The sequence below is a fragment of the Ctenopharyngodon idella genome, chromosome 14 (assembly GCF_019924925.1).
Source record: "Ctenopharyngodon idella isolate HZGC_01 chromosome 14, HZGC01, whole genome shotgun sequence".
In the NCBI taxonomy this organism is placed as follows: domain Eukaryota; kingdom Metazoa; phylum Chordata; class Actinopteri; order Cypriniformes; family Xenocyprididae; genus Ctenopharyngodon; species Ctenopharyngodon idella.
This window is the reverse complement of record NC_067233.1, coordinates 21159146-21181689: the sequence shown is the minus strand read 5'-3', so window position 1 is coordinate 21181689 and position 22544 is coordinate 21159146. Positions and strand designations below refer to the sequence as shown.

The following is a 22544-nucleotide window of genomic DNA, read 5'->3' as shown; positions in this document are numbered from 1 at the left end:
CTTCAGAAATCATTCTAATATGATGATTTGCTGCTCAAGAAACATTTATGATTATTATCAATGTTGAGAAAAAAATATATATGTAGATATAGATATACAAATGACTTTATAATGCAACAAAATCACATATACAGTATATATAAAATATATGTTTTAATTTTATAACAAACATTAAAATAAAATAATTTCATTAATTTTTGCATTACTATAGGCTACTTTTGTCATGGCAATAAAGTGAATTGTGCTCTCTCTCTCTCTCTCTCTCTCTCTCTCTCTCTCTCTCTCTCTCTCTCTCTCTCTCTCCATGGCAACAGAGAAGCGTCATGAAGGACGAGTCTATTCCGGTAGCGGCGGGTGAGCGCTGTCCACATAAACACAGTAAAACACAGTAAATCCCGCTCGATAACTGTTTAAAACTGATAACTGGTCAGTCTATCTGTTCGATGATCAGAACACACACCGCCACACGGTCATAAAGCGCGTTCACAGCTGCTCCGACAGTGAAGTGTGAGAGGATGAGCTGTTGGTCTGCGCTGAGGGAAGATGGCGGCGGCTGGACCGTGATCAGATTAACCCGCTGCTCTTAAATCTCTATCTCTGGTTCGACTGAGAGTTTTTGAGCTGTTATCGTGTGTTTGTGTTGAATTGTTGAGTGATGTCGGACTCGGAGGAGGAGATTCAGGAGCGGCAGCTGAAGATCGTGGTGCTGGGAGACGGAGCGTCTGGAAAGGTACAAAATACACGAGAAATCAATCAGCATCGCGAAACATCATGAAATATGAGCAGAAGAAACACGCATACAGTCAACATCACAACAACTACAACATCATAGACGCCTGTCAGCATTAAATCACACATATAGCTACTATAACTGTGTCGTAATGCATTACTATAATATTAACGTTTATTACTATAGCCTACTATTATGTCAATATTAATTTACATTACTGTAATATTAATGTTATGATACTTCTATAATATTATAATATAAAAAATAATGTATTAACAACTGATTTGTAGTAGTATAAGGCGTTTTTTTTATAATAACGTTATATTTTTCAGTTATATAAGAGTAAAAATAGAATGAATATGTAATATGTTTAGTATAATGCTCCTCTCTAGAGTTAGTTTTTCTAGATAACTTTGCTATTGTCAATGAATGGCTTTTCTGAGGTAAATAACATCACGTGACATTGTTTTCAAGCTGTTTTATTGACGTCTTTCCGCGTTTGAAACACTGATTGATCGATTACACGAGACATGATTCATTTTAATAAGTTGTTCTGTATCTTTCAGCACCTTCTGATGTTCATTCATGTTTATTTCATGCTATAACTAGTAGTAAAGAGGAAGAGATGATCGGTTCACGTGCCAGTTGAACTATATATTTATATTTATAATATTAACATGTTTTGGTGGATACTGTGAGTACTATATTTTTATTTTAAAGATATTGAATGTCTTCTGCAGGGTCAAACATGCTTTCACTGAAGTTGCTTCGCAGAATTGATTCGGGATCAAACATTATCCTGCGTTTTGTAGTGAATGATTGATTGCAGTTTCTCTCTGATCATGACTGCTGATTAAAGGAGTCAATGAAACTCTCTAGAGAGGACATAAATTCATAGCTAACAGCTGTCAGTCACAGGTGAGCATGATCAGATTACATGAACGTAATGCTATTTTTATCAGGAGTTTGATTGTTTTAATCTAGCTGGTTAATCTATACTAGATGCACATGGCAGGATTTTCCTGTGAACTTCATTCATGTTCTCGTGTGGAAGTGTGCGCTTTGTTTTTATGATGATCGTAATGATGCTGACATGATCATTCGCTGTGGAGAAACACATGACAGACCGAGAAAGAGAGATAGACTTTAAGCTTTTAAGCTGGTCATTATATTTCGGTGTGAGCAGAGCAGCTCAATCCATTTACTAACAAACTTATGTTTGTGTGCGCGTGCATGTTTTTCTTTCCTTCATTCTAAAAAATAATGTTTTGTTGGCTCAACAAAAAAATTAACACAACAGTTTGCATCAATTGTTTGACAACTTTAAGTGAATTTACGTTCAACCAATAAGCTACAGTGAGTTAGAGGAACTTTTATTAAGTTGATTTTTAAGTTGATTTTTTAAGTTGATTACTCAAAAAAAAATTATATTGCTCCAACTACAAGAGCTGTAGACCTGGAACAAATTAATCTGATCTATTTTAGTTTAAATCAACAGTTATCAATGCTAACATAACGTTTTTAACATGTATATTTATTGAAATAACTTCAACAAAATCTTCAACATTACAGAAGCTCTTATTTAAATGTCAAACACAACAGCAATAAACACTAACAGGTCTTTCCCTTCACTAACAACAAATAAATTAACACTTAATTTCAACATTTATTCTCCTTATCCAGTCCTATGCAGAGCATGCTGGGAACTAGAAATCCATTGCCTAATTTCTGAAGTTATCAAGACAATTTCATTAAGTTACTAAAACCTAATTAAAAAAAAAAAAAAAAAGCCAATTAACACAGAAATTTGAGTTGAAATTACATATGATATTAAGTTGATGTAATGATCAACATTATGATGTTTGCAACATAAAAGGTTTAATTAAAACAATTAGAATTTTAAACTTGCAACCAAGCATTTATTTAAGATGTGGTAACAGATCCCCTGAATTACTTTTAGAGTGAAAATTTGTCTAAATATCCCCAATAGCAAAACACTGAGATTGAACAGAGAAGAGAGGAACAGGACTGATTTTTTTCCATTTTAATTTTTCTGGACTCCAATTTAATTTAAAATAGTTCATGTTAATGTAGTTAACAAATGAAACCTTATTATGAAGTGTTATGAGTGTTTGTTGTCATGATGTCTCATCTTACATTTTTTGATTGTCATCGAGGTTTGAGGTTTCAAGTTTTGAAATGTAATGTTAGTTATCAAAAGCATGTCTAAAATGTTGAAATCATGAAAATAAAAATACATTTTAGGGCCCTTTGAAATAGTTTTTTTCCTTAAATTCCATTTAGCTTTCCCCCAAATTTTTCATTTTTATTTTTCCATTTTAATCAATTGAATTCATAAAACTTTTTTTGGAGACACAACTTTTGATTTTAACGATGTATTAGTAAATGTTGAAATGAACCCTTGAAGACCTAGAACATTTTTGGTCACCTGACTTGCCTGTACTTTTCTTTGTTTTTCTAACTCATTAGCAGTCAGGATAAAGTGCCATATATCATTTTAAACAGGAGAACCTGAAGTTTCAATCTAGCTCAAAGTCCCAGTTTTACTTTTATTTTTCTGAGAATGGATGAATTTACCAGAATTATGAAAAACGGGAGAATTTTTTTATTTATTTATTTTTTGCTGTGAACTCAAACAGAACTGGCTGAAGTTTGGATTTTTTCCTTTAGAAAGTTATACTTGGATGTTTTGAACCTTCAGATGAAATTTTGTCTGTGTAACAATCCCTAAGCAAGTTATAGCCATTTATTACAACATTATTATAGCATTATTATTAAGCTGGTGTTTTTATTTACTGACAAAAAGTTAATTAAATTAAGATTAGAAATGGTTTAAAAATATTTTACATTGTAAGTTCATGTTAATGTAGTTAACAAATGAAACCTTATTAAGAAGTGTTATGAGTGTTTGTTGTCATGATGTCTCATCTTACATTTTTTGATTGTCATCGAGGTTTGAGGTTTGTGTGTCAAGTTTTGTGATCTTCTAAAGCGATATCTCAGATATCTTTGCTTTGTAAGATGATTGCTCCTTCAGAAACAAAGATAGCATTGTTCACTTCACATATTAAGTGTCCTATAAAACTATATATATATATATATATATATTAGTTACCATAAACTACCATATATAGTTAGACTGATAAACACTTTTGTGTTTTCCCGTATTGATTACTGTAATTCCTTGTTGGCTGCGGTGTCAAAAGCTACCTTAAACAAATTGCAGGTAGTGCAAAATTCGGCTGCTAGAATCCTTACTAGAACTAGGATAAGAGATCATATTACTCTCGTTTTGGAGTCTTTGCACTGGCTCCCCATTAGGTTTAGGGTTGACTTTAAAATTTTGATGCTTACTTACAAGGCCTTACATGGGTTGGCACCTCAATATTTGACCGAGCTTTTAATTCCCTGTACTCCAACCCGTGACCTTCGTTCTTCTGAAACTGGTCTTTTAACTGTTCCCTTAACTTGTTTAAGATTGATGGGAGATAGGGCTTTTTCTTCATTAGCTCCAAAACCTTGGAATTCTTTACCGATTGAGATAAGGCAAGCTAAATCTCTTGGCATTTTTAAATCTCAGCTTAAAACACATTTTTTAGGTTAGCTTTTAATTGATTAATTGTAATTTTTCATTGTGCTTATTTTATAGTTTTTGCCGTTTTAACTTTAATCTTTATATTGTGTGGTGTATCTTTGTTGCTTTATTTGTTTCTGTAAAGCGCTTTGAGATGTACATTCAAAGGCGCTATAGAAAATAAAGGTTATTATTATTATTATTATTATTACTAGAATGATAGATCTGTGTATTGTGAATTGTATTATAATCTGAAAAATATAATTTGGCCTTGAATTTGCAACTTTTCTCAATTCATTTTTTACATTGTAGCAGAAATGAGGATAAATTGATACTTAAAGGGGTTGTTCACCCAAAAATTATTATTCCGTCATCATTTACTCTCCCTCATATCATGTCAAACCTATCTGACTTTCTTTTTACTAAGAAACCCAAATATATATATATACATATATTTATAACTATCCTTTTAAAGTCGGCAGCATCATCTGTTTTGTTGTGAGTGCTGTCGTCCCATTTAACTATTGAGTTTATGGTCAATGAATTGCTTTTCTGAGGCAAGTGTGATGTTACGTGACTTAAGCTGTTTTATTGACGTCTTTCTGCGGTTGAAACACTAATTGATCGATTACATGAAACATGATTCATTTCCCTTAGTTGTTCTCTACCTTTCAACACCTTCTGATGTTCATTCATGTTTATTTGCTGCTGTAACTAGTAGTAAAGAGGAAGAGATGATCGTTTTACATGCGCTTTACCACACAGTAAAGAGACACAAAACAACATTTATTGTTTGAATTTCATAATAAAACTGGCAGAATTTGAGAGCTGAGACTTTGTTTCATATCAAAAGTATCAAAGCTTATTGTGATTATTGGATGGCAGGAGCTACAAATAATGTTGAGTGAAGTTTTGTTCATGAATCAACTCAAAACAGCACTAAAAGGTCAATTTTGAGATTTAAGAATCAATATCGGTTCAGTTTTGTGTGTCCAATGTTGTGAGAGCATTTGACGTGAGGTGGGTTTGGAAAGCACTGTGTCTCTCCGCTAAACTAGAGTCTTAGGAAGGGCCAATTTTCCTACTAGAAATGTCTTTTAGGGTTTCAGACCACAGGAAAAATGTCTTTATCCTGGATTTCTATGTTTGGTTTGTGTGGCAGCGTTTCTCCCTCTCAGCGGTGGTGACCCTCGCGGCCGCAGCAGAGGGTTCTGGGTAGCAGTGCGTGTACAAACCCTTCTGGCTCCAGATGGGGTTGTTTAAACGTCACTTAGAGTGGGAGGGAAAACAGACAGCGGCGCGCTACCGTAACGCCAACACAAACGAGTGTCCGGTCAGAAACATTTGTGCTGTTAGATCAGTCTGTCCTCTCTCACGGACACACAGTCACTCTGTGGGATCCTGTGACCTGCTGGAGTGTTCAAACCGAACGTCTGTACACCCAGTACTGCAACAGAAACCATGTGACCGAAGAATCTGAACAAGTTTCTCTGTAGAGTCTAGATTTATTGGTCTACAACAGGTTTCTCCAAACTGGGGTTGGCGAAGGAACTGCGGGGTGTTTGTAAAAACGGCTAATAATAAATCCTGAACATGTAAAATTAAAATGAATAAGACGCTACAGGCAAAAATAATTTTTGTATGCATTCATGCACTGGTCCATTTTGGGATTTTGGTCTATTTTGCTTCTTTAACATCCAAAATTCACATTTGAGTGTTTATTTTATTGCACTTCATCTATTTGTGTCTGTAGATTTCAATTACAATACATATCTTTAAAGTTTTTTCCTCCACTTCAGCAGCACTTACACACACCAAAACTTACAGCTTTATTCATATATATATGCTAAAGTTTTTTACTGAGGGATTTGTTCATATTTCACTTGCATGGTATATATTTACTATTTTATTCCAAAAACATGGTGAAAATGTATTTTTTCATGGTCGTTGACAGTATTTTTTGATTTATGAAGTAATAAAAAGACTAATCCAAAATCCCCTCTGTAAAAACCTTTAACTTTAATATGTACACAAAATCAATCAAGAATTTTGAACCTGGCTTTATTCAGTGTTCAGATTTATATTCTGGAAATGTATGCAAATTTGTTCGTATTTATGCATATATAAACATGACATTTTAGAAAATTTAATTTCTTTGACAATGTACTGTGATTAATCAGCTGTGAAGTAGGGTGATATCTATTAGTTAAACACTTACAGTTAAAATGAAACACTAAAAAATTGATTATTTTATGTTTACCTTCATGTCATGTGACCATTAACCGACATCAGAGAACTGTAAATATGCGAATGTGCTGTTAAATAATTGAAAAATTAAAATCTCAGGTAGTTTGGCTGACAAAAATGTTTGGGAATACCTGGTGTACAACATTAAATCAAAATGGCCGTAATTCATTCAGTACTAGCAAGTTTGTAGACAACATGATGTTTGAAAGTTATTCACGTTATTCTGTGTGTTGTAAAGTTAGAGGTGTGTGTTGATGTCCTGTGTGTATGTGGGCGTCTCTTTCCACACACACACACGATCTGATTGGCTGTAGTACTTGACATGAAGCATCTGTCAATCAAAGAGAAGTGTGGAGGCGGAGCCTCAGGATAGGTGAGAATAATTTCTTTTAATTTAAAATGTTCTGATGTTTATGTGTTTGTGTCTCTGTTTCTCAGACATCTCTCGCCATCCGCTTTGCACAAGAGGCTTTTGGGAAACAGTATAAACAGACGATAGGGCTGGACTTCTTCCTCAAGAGAATCACCCTGCCAGGTTAGACACACACACACACACACACACACACACACACATGCAAGTAAGTAGTTGACAAATAACACAAACTTGAACTTTATTCTTCATTTAGATTTCAGAATTCTTTCAGTTCACTTAGATACTCCATGTTCTTTCCCTCTTAATATAGCTCATAAAATTGCATGTATAATAATTATAAAATAGCATTATTAAAAAAGTTCCTCCAACATGCCGCATCCACATGGAAAAACGTCAGCTATTTCACACTTTTTAATGTTTCAAATCACTCTTTTCATGATGTGGAGGTGTAATGATGTGTTATTTTTTTGTCAATGAGATACTATTATAGTTTTTTTTTTTTATATTTTGAATTAGTTTTTTATTTTTATATTTTCATTTAAATTTTAGTTTGTTTTAGTAATCCACAGGCATGCGTGTCATTTTGAACTGCATTGAGAATGCCTTTTAAATTCCAGTTGAATTTGCGAAGTTCATTCAAACAGGAAGCATACTTGTTATTCAAATTTAAGGAAGTGGAATTTAAAGAAATTCTGCTGTAAGTGTGGTTTTAAATAATACATTTTAAATTTAATGTAATGTTTTACAGAATTACCCAAATATAAAGAAAAAATTGTTATAATATGGAACTCATGAGTTGGCATGATTTATTAGTTAATGACATTTGTTTATTTGAATACATTTCTGTATTTTACAGTTCATGATGAACAAAGTCACACCGGAAAGACAGTTTCAACATTTGACTGAAAATTTCTAACAGAATCAAAATTTGAACAGATAGTTTGTAGGTGAAGTTTTTGTTCATCCAATAGATGAAAACCACCAATCATTCTTTCATTCTCTGAGATTTTCACGTCAGCCGTCTATGTACCTGACCGTTGTTGACAGAGGTTGTGTAATGGTGTTAATTGACTCGATGCGTATGAATAGATCTCTGTCCTGATTCTGTGTCTCGCACTGATGTTTTCAAGTGTTTCTGAAGCTCTGCTGCTGGACGGCGTGTGTTTGTGTGGGTTTGTACCGAACCTCTGAATGAATCACTCCAGTGTGTGTGTGTTTGTTGTACGTCTGCCTCTTTTCAACTTTATTACCTACGAAAGCTCTTAACTCCTAAACAAACACACATAACTCTCTCCTCAAAGACAGATTGTGTACTGTAAAGCACCAGGTAAGAATGTCGAATGTGAGTTAGTTTGATGTTTAATTGCAGACTGAAATCAGATCTGGGCAAGCACATCTTTTTTACCATCCATTGCAGAGGACAATACGTCATATACACTTCTTTTTACAACATTTACTTCTATAAATAGAAGTAGTAGAAACTTAAGAAGAAAAGTTGACCAAACCAAACCTATTTGATTTCAAAACTTTGATGCATCCAGGCTGTTGTGAAATGTAGGCCACATTATACTATTGTTTAAATGTTAGAATCGATTTTTTTTGTAAGGTGCGTAAACTTAGGAATGGAAATTGAATTAGCCGTAATTACAGGAGTGAAGTCGTCGTTTGGCACTCTAAACAGAGTCCGTCTGTCTGTTAGTGTCTATTTATTGTAAGTGTGCTGTTTCTGACGTATTGAACGCGCTGCGCTCTTTCCCTCTGGTGGGTTATTTTCAGGTCCGTTCTCATGCTGGGACGCTTCTGTTTTCACGCTCTCATGGACCATAACTGAGAGAGAGAGAGAGAAACACACAGCGTCAGCACATTCGGCTACGCTGGCAGAACGTGCGAGTCACTTACCGTAAAGATTGAATTCTAGAATAAATAAAGAAAAGAGATCTTTATAGAAGCACGTGAAGAGAAGTGTGGGATGAACAGACTCGTCTGTATATATACATCGACTGTATAGTCTGAATGCATCGACTGTGACGCTGTGGAGAAATATTTACATTAATATTATTAAAATTATATTTATTATGATTGTGTATTTAAAATGTATTTAATTTATTATGTTATTTATTATATAAATAATACAATTTATTTATTATTTCATTTAATTATATTTATTTTAATTTCTGTTCTTTTTTTAATTTTTATTTTTTTTTATATAATATTATTACAGAAAATGTATTCTTTCTAAATTTAGCATTTAATAAACATCATAAAAACATCCTGTTTCCATAATCAGTTTCTTTTCATTTACTCAGACATACACACATATGCGCACACACACACACACACACACACACACACACATGTGCTGGGTGTCTTTGAGCTGAACTGATGTTTAATGTGAAAGTGTTTTGACTCTCTGAAGGAAACCTGAATGTCGCGCTGCAGGTGTGGGACATCGGAGGACAGACCATCGGAGGAAAAATGCTGGACAAGTACATCTACGGAGCGCAGGTGACTGACACACACACACTCTTTATGTTTCACAAATATGGCTGTTTTTGTGTGTTTGAGCGGATGAATATTTGTGATGCTAAATAATGCTTATCAGTACAATTAGTGTGCAGAATACAGGCAGAAACCTGCAGTTAATACACACACACACACACTCTAGCGCCACCTGCTGCTCAAACACACACATTCAGACACGATCTCTTCATTTGCCAGCACAGATCTGAGCTGAAATATTTGTACCTCATGAATGCTTTGGAATACAGACCTAAGATTGATCTCATTTAAGAAGACACTCAGAAAAACGTGTGAATAACTATCACAAGTTTAATGAAAATTTTAATTTAAGCAAATGTACAACTTTAAAATTGTATATATTTTATAAAGATAATTTGGACTCTAATTGCTACAAAATCAAAGCTATATTTCTAACCAAGTTGTGTTCCATATTTGAAGTCGGTATCACAAAAATTGAGGTTCCTGTGAGATTTCATTTAAGCGCTGTGCCACAAACAGACACGTTTCTGTCACAATATCACTTCTATCACTAAACAGATATCGCCAACGATATGTGTTTTATCAAGTTTAGAAAAAGATTTGATTATAAAATTGTGCAGTGAATTCTGTAACATGTGAAATATGACACTGTCCACTAGGGGGAGGAGCTGCTGAAAGAGTTTAAAGTATCGCTTCCAAAAAGGTTTTCACATGATGAATTTTGAGTGTTTAAGCTTTCGAAATGATACCTACTTTATGTGTGTGTGTGTGTGTGTGTGTGTGTGTGCAGGGTGTGCTGCTGGTATATGACATCACTAATTCTCAGAGTTTTGAGAATCTTGAAGATTGGCTGAACATGGTGAGAAAAGCCAACGAAGAGTCTGACACACAACCTGCGATATCACTGATCGGAAACAAGAGTGAGTATACACACACACATTCGCACACACACACCAAACTTCACACACTTCACACACACACTTACATACACACACTCGCACACACACACATTTGCACATACTTCACACACTTTACACACACACTTGCGCACACACACACACACACACACACACATAAACACACACTTCACATACTACACACACACACACACACACATAATGTTCATAGGAAGAATGTAATGTAATTATGTTGTTTGTCCATTCTGGGACAAAAAAAATCTTCTTAAGAAAACAGTGAAAAAAGTTCTTAAGATAAATTCTAGAAAGTTCGGAAGGAATGTTCGTAAGTGCAATTCTTGACAATTTCTCAGATATTTTCTTAAGAACATCTTAATTGTTTTCTTAAAAAGTAAGTAACAGTCTTTGTTGAACTTTCCTCCTCCTGAGGTGTTCTTGTCTAATGCAACAAATTCAAAACTTACACTTGTGAATCGTAACGATATAGTCACCATCTATTAGCCTTTGTTAAACAGTAAGCGGTGTGAGATGTGCTGATGTCAGTTTCCTCAGATGTCAGATGATAAAAGGATTATTTCATATGTATTTAGTGTTGTGTTGTAATGATTCATTAAACACCTCACCTATGGGACAAGCTGGAGGTTATTCTAACTTTGAGAAGTTATTTATGATGATTCTTAAGAACATTCCTTTTTTGAATTTTAAAGTTTTATCTTAAGAGATTGTGCAAAAATTGTGATTGTCAATATGACTATAAAATAATAATTATTTTATTATGATTGTTATTATTACTAAATAAAAATATTATACTATTGTAATATTTCATTAAAATAAAAAAGTTTTATTTTAGAGTTTTTAAGGAAAATAATGTAATAATAATAATAATATATTTATTTATAATATAATATTTTTTTTACAGTACAACTGTAAATTTACAATACTAATATTTTAGATTGTACTAAAGCAGTTTTTCTCTACACACTTTTGATCTGATGAATAATCACCAGTTTTTGTCAGATTTTGTCTAGTCTTCGTTGTTCTTCACACTCTGAACCTGTGAAATCGTGAGCGTGTTCAACGAGACCGACAGCTGACCTGCCGTGTGCTCACCGTACTTCACTCGTCTTCGGTTTGGCTCTCCCTCATTTACACAAACACAGCGGCTGCGACGTGACAGCGGATCTAAAGCAGGCTAACGCTTGTCTGCTAATGCCAGCGTAACTCTCACCGAGCTCTCGCGTTACTAGCAGAGAGACGCAGCCACGGCAAAACATTAAAGTCGTTTGTTGCTCTAAAGCTGCAAGTGTGAACACGTGTACAGCCTTTCAAAGTGTACTGCACGTACATGAACACAGCCGTTTGACACACGCGCACTAGAACATCCTTGTCATTGTCTGCGCTGTTTCTCTCCAGAAGTTATGAGCGATAAAAACATCTTTGTGTCTTTGTGCTTGAACTGCAGTTGCATGAATCTCTGAAGCGTCACACACGATGTGGGCGTCTGTTGTCGTAGTGTCTCCAGTAGTGTGTTGCTGCTGTTCCTTTTTTTTTCTTGTACTTTAGACAGTTTTGATTTCTGAAATATGAAGTGTGCAAGATCTCAACATGCAGTCGGACTGAACCCGGTTCGTCATGTGAAATCATAGAGCTGCACGACTGGGGGAAAATCTTACAATTGTTTTACAATTGTTATTTAAAATGCAATTAAAAAAAAATTTTCTAGGTTTGCTGTGTTTGTTTGTAGAGCTGCACAAATTTTGTGACTATAAAATCATATTATTATTATTACAAAATAAAAATATTAATAAAAAATGCTATTGTAATATTTCACTGTAAAATAAAAAATAGCGTATTTAAAAATTATATAATAACAACAATAATAATGTTAACTGTAAAATGAAAATACTAATATTTATGGCTGTTTTAATTTCTTCAGTTTAAATTTTTAAACTATCACACTATTATTTTGGCCACATATATTTATTTAATTAAATCACAGCTTTTGTAAATTGATAACCACACTATTGTGTTATTGTTTTTATTTTTCTTAATTGTACATCCGTGCTTTTGACTTCACAGACCGTATTATATTATATTTACTAAAAGCACAGATCAACTTTAAAAAGCTGATGATACAGAAAAACACTGGATGCTTTAATGTTTTTGGGGTTTTCTCAAATTCAGATTTTTTAATGAGAATAAAAATATTTACTGTTAGTTTCATGACATTAATGTGTGTGAGGCGACATGTATCGACGAGGGGTGAAGCGTCTTCATCATGGACGTCAGTGTAAATCTGTAATCATTACAGCGCTGTGTGTTTGTTATGAGTGTGTGATGAATTAAACTGTTTAACAGTGAATGTATCATTCTGACCTCTGACCTCTGACCTCTCTGATGTACGACTGACCATCTTTACTGACCCCTGTGTGTGGGAGCTGTGTGTGTGTGTGTGTGTGTGTGAATGTTTCAGGCCGCTAGTAAAATACCATCTCTTCACATAATAAAAAAATAGAATATTAGTATATGCAATATTCAACGTAAAATATTTTTATAAAATAAAAATCTCTATTCTTTCCCCTACTATATTCTATATTAATTTTTCTTTTTTATTCACTTATTTCTTGATGTTTTATTATATTTCTTGATCATTTATTATATTATAATATAAATATAATAAACTAGCAAGAAATGTGTCTATAAAATAGAAGAATTAAAGAATAGAGCAGACATTTTTATTTTCATTTTTTACTCAATTTAGGGCCAAAAGACATTCAGGTTAACTTAGTGTTTGTGTTGTTTCAGTTTCAGTGAGTCAGATCATGTTGTTTTGTGCTTTATGATCTTGGTCTGTATTGTGTGTATGATGATGATGATGATGATGATGATGATGATAGTCGTGTTTGTTTGTTCCGGCAGCTTCTGGAGCATCAGAGGCTTTTCTCAGGATTCGTGTCATGTTTTAAGGCTCTGTAGTGATCAGAGTTGGGCTCGCTCTGTTTCGCTGCTTCAGTGTGAATCAGTCGATCAGAGTCAGACTTTAGTCGAGGACATTGTGTCTGTCTCTCTCTCAGTCTGCTGGGAATCGTCTGCAGAGAAAGTGAGCGCTGTTTTTCTTTCTTCTCTGTTTTGTTTTGGTTGTCAGGCTTGTGTGTGTGTGTGTGTGTGTGTGTGCGTGTGTGTGCGTGTGTGTGCGTGTGTGTGCGTGTGTGTGCGTGCGTGTGTGTGTGTGTGTGTGTGTGTGGGCAAACCTGCATGTTCCCATGAAGATGAAGAGTAGAGGGCAGACCTCACAAATATAGATTCGTTTTTACTGCAGTCACACACACACACACACACTGCTCGATTCTGTCATCATTAACTAAACATGAAGTCGTTATTCATTGATCAGTTTCCTCTCCACTAAAGCACTCAAGGTTAGGGTTATGGTTAGGCACTTCTCGTGCCGTTCTCATGCACTTCTCATATAGTTCTCATACAGTTCTCATGGAGTTCTCGTGCACTTCTTGTGCACTTCTCATGCAGTTCTCATGCACTTCTCATGCACCTCGTACAGTTCTCATGGAGTTCTTGTGCACTTCTCATGCAGTTCTCATGCACTTCTCATGCAGTTCTCATGGAGTTCTCGTGCACTTCTTGTGCACTTCTCATGCACCTCTCATGCACTTCTCATGCACCTCTCGTACAGTTCTCATGGAGTTCTTGTGCATTTCTCATGCAGTTCTCATGCACTTCTCATGCAGTTCTCGTACAGTTCTCATGGAGTTCTCGTGCACTTCTTGTGCACTTCTCATGCACTTCTCATGCACTTCTCATGCACTTCTCGTGCACTTCTCGTGCAGTTCTCGTGGAGTTCTCACAGAGCTCTCATGTAATTCTCTAGCTGCTCACAGTCCTGCTGAAGATCAGTGTTTTGATTCTCTCTCTCTCAATGGTCAATTTTTGAACTTTTTTCTATGTATTTTAACCAAATTTGATTTCATTATAATGAAATTGAAAATTATTGAAAAAAATGTATTTATATACAGTATGTTTTATATGCTTGTTTTGACAGTCATAAAAATTAGGAAGGAAATGTGTGCAATTGCCAAAATAATGTTACAATGGTTCTAAAATAGGCTTCATGTTCTTTATGCAAAATAGTTGTTTATTTCTTTTGATTTTGACCGGCTTCCTCTTTACCTAGTTAAGTACTTGCTTAAAAAACATTTATTTTCAATAGCTTTTAACCAGGTATAACTTATTTACTGTATTGTTTCTATTGTCTTTCTATTTTGTCTGATTCTACGTGTATTGTACATCACTTTGGGTCATCCATGATGTTGTGTTGAAGGTGCTTTATAAATAAATAAAAGAAGATGATGATTTCGGGGTGAAATACAAGCTGCACAGTTTCTGTGTGTGTGTGTGTGTGTGTGTCTTAATGTGTAATATGTATCAGTGTGTATGTTTGTCGTATTCAGCAGTCAGATGACCCAAGTCACACCTGGACGTGGAGTCCGAGCACCAATCAGAGCTCAGGATCAGGGTCATGTGATCTCTTTCAGTGGCATGTGTGTGGAAAGTTCTCCATGTGCCGCTTGAATCGTTGGGTAAATATTGGTGCACATGGTGCTGCTGAGACCAGCGGCCGTTCGCAACCTGTGTGGTACATCACGGGCCATTACGCTTCACACATGCGTGTGTGTGTGTGTGTGTGTGTGTGTCAGGTACATATGTGTCTTTACCAGTACAGAAGGAAAGTGTGTGTCTGATATTGTTTTGTTTGTGTGTGTGTGTGTGAGAGAGAGCGTCTTGTGTGGCCTCTTCAGCACTGGAGCTTTTGTTGGCTTTCAACACGCCTGAGGACCCATAAAACTGTATGACGCACACACACACACACACAGACATGTGCATGTAATATACACACACATTCCCATCATAAATACACACAGAAGAGAGAGTGTGCGTTCATCATCCCATTGTGACTGTAATGGGTTTGTGTGGATCTGCAGTGGATCGCGGTGCGCGAGTGTTGACGTGAACCGACGCTCCTGTGTTTACTCCACTTAGCGAGCGAGCGTTGACCTTTGACCTCGCGCTCGCCCGCTAATGGAATAGAGCCGCAGGAAGCAGCTGGACGGTGAAGCGTTTAACTGATCATGTTCTCTAATGAAGTCAGTCGCTCTGTTGAATCAGTGTGGAAGCAGCACACACACATACGCTTCACACCGCCAGTGTTTCTGATGATCACCGTCAGTCTGTCACATGCTTTTGTTTACCATCGCTGATCACTTTCCGCCTCACACACACACAATAATACATGCAGTGTAGTTTATATGATTAAATACTTCGTTTAAATGTTTTTTGCGACTCCTGCTGGTGTGTTTTCTTTGTTTTACACAATGCTGAAAGTCATATGATGACTTTATATATATACTTTAATGGTAAAATTGCACTTTTTCGTCTCATCTTGACCGTCACTTTATGTCAGCGTGAGCAGCGCTGCTGTTCCTGCTCTTGTGTGTCCAGTGTGAGACGTGGAGTGTGTGTTTGACGGATTGACGCTGTGATGTGTTTGTGACAGTGAGTGAGCGCAGGGCTCCTGGACGGCGGCGCTTTATGTAAACATGGCCGGTGGAAGGGACGAGGAGTCGCCATCACTCTCCACGCTATCTCCCGCTCGTCTCTCACGCCGCGGGTTTGTGCACGGACACTGTGAGGAGAAGCAGACCACCTCCAGATCCGTCCGATTCAGAGACGAGTGCAGGATCAGCGTGTCGCGCTGCTTTAGATTAGATTAGGGGAGAAAAATGGCCCCTGATCTGCAGACGGACCCCTGGAGCCGCGCTTCACGCTCCGTCCTGCGACTCACTGTTGTTTTTGTGTGCGTGTGCGTCTCACGGTGACGTTCAGGTTCAGAGCAGAATAACACTCCTCTGTTCTGTAGGTTAAACTCGAGAGCTAAAATGACTCGCTATATTTGGTAACAATAGCTTTTAGCTAAATATTTCTCTACAGGATTTGTGCTGGTAATGAATGAGGCCTGTCACTGAGATGCCAGAAGATCTTGTGGGTTGAATGTGATCTGCACAGATGTTAGTGTGTTAATGTGTTTGTATGGCGGTTAGTGGTTTGATAATGTTAAAGCTGCACAAATTAAAATTACGACTGATTTAAAGTCGTGACGAAACGGATATTAGCGACTGATCTTTTCTTCCGCATCTGAGTTTAACAGAGTTTTGAAAAAGAATAAAATGTAGGGCGGGGCTTGGTTCTGTGCATCAGTTGTTGATTGGGTGTTGAGATGTGGGCGTGGCTTGCAACAGTGTATGCAAATGAGCGTGAGCTTGCAGGGGCGGAGTTTAAGCGCACTAAATGATTGGAGAATCCTGGAAGAATATTTTAATTAAACATTACGAGCTCAAAAAAAAAAAGTAAAAATGAGACGTACAATGTTCACAGTAAGATCTATAACACGCATTTAGAAAAAAAAGTGAATTTTCATTTCATGCAGACTTTAAAATGCTATAAAAAAGCTTGTGCAATTTGGCCCAAAATGTTATGATTATATATCAATATGACCATAAAATAATAATAATTATATATATATATTTTTTTTATTAGATGAAAATCTGAAACAAAAGAAAAAATATTCATATTTTAATATTTCATTGTAAAATAAAAAATGTATTTAATAATAATAGTCATGATCATTTTATTTTATAGTACTACTGTAAACTTACAATACTAACATTTATGGCTATTTATTTTCAAATGTTAAACCATTAAACTTTTATTTTGACAGAAGCCACAGCTTCTCTTCTGCTGATCAGCACTTCTCATTATTTGTGAAGATGTTTGGTTTCGTTCCCAAATGTGCATTAAAGTGACTCAAACTCAGATCAGATCAGATCAGATGGAGTTAATGTTGATGTTGAGAAGATTTACTGTGAATTCAGACGCTGAAAACACCAGATCAGTGTGTGTAAATCAACACCGCGCCACGACATGAAGACCTGTAAATGATGACAGAATGATCATTTTGGGTGAACGATCGCTTTAATGTCTGACAGGAGCATATTAATGTGCTTTATTTGAAGAGATTCTTTAATGTGTGTGTGTGTGTGTGTGTGTGTGTGTGTGTGGCCAGTTGACTGATGGCAGCGCAGACATGAACAGGATCTGAACTATCTGTGGGATTATGAGTGTTTAGTTACAGCTGCAGACACACACATCTTCCCTCATCTGTGTGTGTGTGTGTGTGTGTGTGTGTAAGTATGAGTGTTTATGTAGAAAAACGATAAACTCCAGTTTCAGGCAGATATCTGTTCTTGTTTTAAGCAGAAACTTGCTTAATTTTGATACATTTTTTCTAAAACAAGACTTCATATCTTCAGTCATTTCTCTTCTCCAGTAAATGTATCTTGATTTTAAGAATGTTTAGATATTTGTGCTGGAAAACAAGACCGAAACACTGAGGAAGAACATCATTTTTCAATGTGGTTGTTTAGTTGTAAATGGAGAAATATGATACACACACACACACACACACACACACACAGGTGTGTCTGTAACACAGAAGTGAAAAGAGCTGTGGAGAGTCTCCTGTGACCCCGGTGCGCGACCTCTGTGTGACCCCGCAGTGACATCACAGACGGGTGTGTTACGGGTGTCAGAGCGCCATTGTTGTGTTCTCACTAAATCAGAGTCCTGCTGACAGCGCTGCCGAGATTCCAGATCACACATGACATGATCACATGACACATCTGTGTGTGTCCTCAGGGCTGAGACGGCTGATATTCTGTACGTTATCTTGAGCTTACAGGTGTGTGAAAGCAGTCAGATGACAGTCAGAGTTAGAGGTCGTTCTGTCATCATTTACTGTCCTAATGACCGTCTGTCTTCTGTGGAACGCAGATGATATTTAAAAGAGTTTGTTGGTATAAAATAGAGACATCTGATCGTTTTGTGTTCTTTCAGTCAAACTGTTGACACTGTATTATGATAACCAGTTTTAATATGTATTAAAATGGACCCTTTTCACAGACTGTGATTTCCAATTATTGACATCATGAATCTAGTAAGGTTTTTTATATTTTCATTTTTTGAAGTGTTCAGTCATCTCTCTCTCGTGTGTGTGTGTGTGTGTGTGTGTGTGCAGTTGATCTGGAGCACATGCGGACAGTAAAGATGGAGAAACATCAGCGATTCTGTCAGGAGAACGGACTCATCAGTCAGTTTGTGTCTGCGAAGACGGGAGACTCTGTGAGTAACACACTCTTACACTCACACACACACTCTTACACACACACACACACACACACACACACACTCACAAAAATGCTTGATTTGGATTCACAATTAAAATCGTATAATTATAACAGAAGCTAAATGTTTTACTTTACTCTGTGTTGTTGTGAAATTTATGAATGTTTATTTCCAATACAAACTAAAAAAAGTTAATTGTGACTTTTTATCTCAGAATTGCAATATGGAAACTCAGAATTCAAATGTCCGAATTATTTTTTTCTCGAAGTTTTAACACCTGACCTGACCGTATACACAAGCAGAATTGTGTGTTAAAAGTCGCAGTTACCTTTATGTTTTTATATTTTATTGTTGTGGCAGAAACATTCTCATGGTGACTCGTAATCATTTGTATGTCATATTGAATGACTTTTAATGTTTGTTTCTGATAGTTTTGGTTTGAGCTTTGAGCTTTAGACCAGAAACATACTTTACACAAGATATAAGCTCTACAATTTCTTTTGATTTTGCCACAAATGAAGAGGATTTCTCATAAGAGCGAATCGGACTGTGAATCAGAGGTTCTTTCAGCTGTGTTCAGGTGTGTGTGTGTGTGTGTCAGTGTTTTATTCAGTGTGTATCTGTGTGTTTGCAGGTGTCTCTGTGTTTCCAGAGGCTGGCGGCTGAGATTGTTGGAATAAAGCTGAATAAAGCCGAGATCGAGCAGTCGCAGGTGACTATGATCGCTGGTTTATGCTTTTTCTAACACATTCATACTAACACTTCAATCAGTTCATGTCAGATACACTGACTGTGTTCATTTGTCTGTTTGTGTTCAGATATTACAGTAATATCTTGCTCAGTTCTGTATTGTTTGTCATCTGTAAATCATCTTTATTTTCTTCTTTATCTAATGCATGAAACCTCATTTTTCTGTTCTCTTCTCTCCATTTCTTTATTTCCATTGTGTGTGTGTGTGTGTGTGTGTGTGTGTGTTTAGCGTATTGTCAAAGCAGAGTTGGTGGATTATCCTCAGGATGAGGGACCAATCAGACAAGAGACCAATCAGAGCAAGATCTGCTCTGTCCAATAACAGTATGGCAGTATGTGTGTGTGTGTGTGTGTGTGTGTGTGAGAGAGTGTGAGTGTGTGTTTGTGAGAGTGTGTGTGTTCATCATTGTTGTATTGTTGTATATTGATTCTGAATCCAGTAGTTCAGAGTCTGAAGTGTGTTTGTTGCTCTGTAGTGTGTGTACAGTATCAGTCACATACACACTACCAGTCAAAAGTTTGGAAACATTACTATTTTTAATGTTTTTGAACGAAGTCTCTTATGCTCATTAAGGCTGCATTTATTTCATAATAAATACAGAAAAAACAATAATATTGTGAAATATTATTACAATTTAAAATAACTGTTTTCTATTTTAATATGCTTTAAAATATAATTTATTTCTGTGATCAAAGCTGAATTTTCAGCATCATTACTCCAGTCTTCAGTGTCACATGATCCTTCAGAAATCATTCTAATATTATTTATTATCAGTTTTGGAAACAGTTGTGCTGCTTAATATTATTTATAACCTGTGATACTTTTTCAGGATTCTTTGATGAATAAAAAGTTAAAAAAATATCAGCATTTATTTAAAATAGAAATATTTTGTAACAATATACACTACCGTTCAAAAGTTTGGGGTCAGTAAATTTTTTTCCTTTCTTTTTTTTGAAAGAAATTAATACTTTTATTCAGCACGGATGTGTTCAGTTGATAAAAAGTGATAGTAAAGATTTATATTGTTAGAAAAGATTAATATTTTGAATAAATGCTGTTCTTTTTAACCTTTTATTTATCAATGAATCCTGAAAAAGTATCACAGCTTCCAAAAAAATATTGAGCATCACAACTGTTTCCAACATTGATAATAACTGAGTATCAAATCATCATATCAGAATGATTTCTGAAGGATCATGTGACACTGAAGACTGCAGTAATGATGCTGAAAATTCAGCTTTGATCACAGGAATAAATTATATTTTAAAGTATATTAAAATAGAAAACCATAATTTTAAATTGTAATAATATTTCACAATATTATTGTTTTTTCTGTATTCATTATGTTCAAAAACATTAAAAATAGTAATGTTTCCAAACTTTTGACTGGTAGTGTACGTCATATGAACATGTAAAGGCTCAGTAATCACAGATTATTGTTTTACATTATCATATATATATATATATGATCCATTACCAGTCAGAAGTTTAAATGTACTGAATTTGTGTCTTGTGATCTTAAAAACCGTATCTAACTTTATCCTTTCTGCTTAAATTGTTCAACATTAGACTTGTATGCAGTATTTTTTACTCAGTATCTCTGTATAATATCTAAACATTCTTAAATCAAGATACATTTACTGGAGAAGCAAAATGACTGAAGATATTAAAAATGTATCAGAATGAAGTGAGTTTGTGCTTCAAACAAGAACAAATATCAAAAGATTATTTTTCTGACTCTATTGGCAGATATTTGTTCCTTTTTAGCACAAACTCACTTCATTTCGATACTGTTTTTCAGAGTTTCATCACTATTATTTCAACACGTTATAACATCAGAGGTGTGTCTGAACTGACTGCTAGTGTTCATCCATGTGTGATTAATACAGTGCTGATGTTCAGTGTGTGACTGAAGATCTCTGTCTCTGTTCCTGCAGCACGTGGTTAAAGCCGACATAGTGAACTACAGTCAGGAGTCGGTGGCTCGAGCCGTCAACCCTCCGCGCAGCTCCATGTGTGTCATACAGTGACCGCCATACATCGTCTGTGTGTGTGTGTGTGTGTGTGTGTGTGTGGCTCACGTCTGTCCTCTCGTGAGCGATCCTGAAAGACTCGTGATGGAACTCTGAACGCAGAGTGAACCAGTGAAACGGACACAAAATTTACACTTTATATTTTTCTCCCTCTTTCATTTGCCAATTAGATATTGTGTTCCATAAAAAGCTTTAAAGTGTGAAAGTTTTACCTTTTAAATCTGTGTTTTTGCAAGTCGAGACAGTTTTATAGAGGATTGTTGCGTGTAAATGCTGCTGCTGGAGCGAACCGAGATCTCGCAGCTGCGGGAGGATTCGCTCGCACCGACGGAGGCCTGACTTCCTCCGGTTAAAGGTTAGAGCAGACACGTGTGTTTGTGTGTGTGTGTTTGTTATGTAAGAAAGTACCTTTATAGACGGCCATTCTGAGCACATTTCAATATCAATAACTCTTCAAGGTGAATCATTTGACTCGGTTTCCACAGTATTTCCCCCTGTTTCATTATTATTTGGCAAATTCAGAGCGAATATCTCAAATTCATGGACGTAACTCTCCCCCTCCATGTTCATGACTGATATTTGATGTTTACGAGCATCATATTGGACCAATAATCTGCAGTAAAGCAGGAGTCACACAGAGACGTCTTGTGTTGAAAATTTGCCGGCTGCCTGTAAACTCTATTTGAGTGATTTGTTGGTTTGTGCGCGAGTGAGTGTTTTCATTTCCACGGGACGTCCGGATCCCTCTACTTAGAGAAGTTTCATTATACGACCTCTGAATATTTCTATTTAAATACTGAATGTATTTGTAAACTCAAGCCTGTCCAGGTGTTGTAGAGCGTTGTACCGTTTAGGAATAAATGTCACAACACACGTTGACATGGATGTCTGTTTTTTTTTCTCTCCATCTTCATTCCTCTGGAAAAGTAAAATATGTCTTTTCCAAATCCCACGGTCAGAAGATGTATTAATGTGGAGGAGGATGTAGACATGTGGTCAGGAATATTGTCCAATATTAATATCATTCAAATGTCTGCCTGTAATTTACTGAAACATGATGCCAGTGAGTAATTGCGCTTGAAATAGTCTCCTCTTGACAGCACTTACACACGAGCTGTTCAGAACGAGTCCAGCGCTCGTCACTTCATC

General features: G+C 35.9%; 1 protein-coding gene across 2 annotated transcripts; it reads left to right on the top strand.

Annotated features, from left to right (window-relative positions):
• Positions 1 to 412: 412 nt before the first annotated feature.
• On the top strand, positions 413 to 22274 carry rab28 (RAB28, member RAS oncogene family). Of its 2 annotated transcripts, XM_051860650.1 has the most exons (8): positions 413 to 730; positions 7011 to 7107; positions 9362 to 9450; positions 10235 to 10364; positions 18505 to 18608; positions 19246 to 19323; positions 19591 to 19685; positions 21300 to 22274. In XM_051860650.1, the coding sequence occupies exons 1-7, from the start codon at positions 656 to 658 to the stop codon at positions 19681 to 19683; spliced, it is 666 nt and encodes a 221-aa protein (XP_051716610.1). In that variant the 5' UTR covers positions 413 to 655; the 3' UTR covers positions 19684 to 19685; positions 21300 to 22274. The 2 variants fall into 2 exon arrangements, with proteins under 2 accessions (XP_051716610.1, XP_051716609.1); XM_051860649.1 differs by lacking the exon at positions 19591 to 19685 and having other exon boundaries at positions 429 to 730.
• The last annotated feature ends 270 nt before the right edge of the window (positions 22275 to 22544 follow it).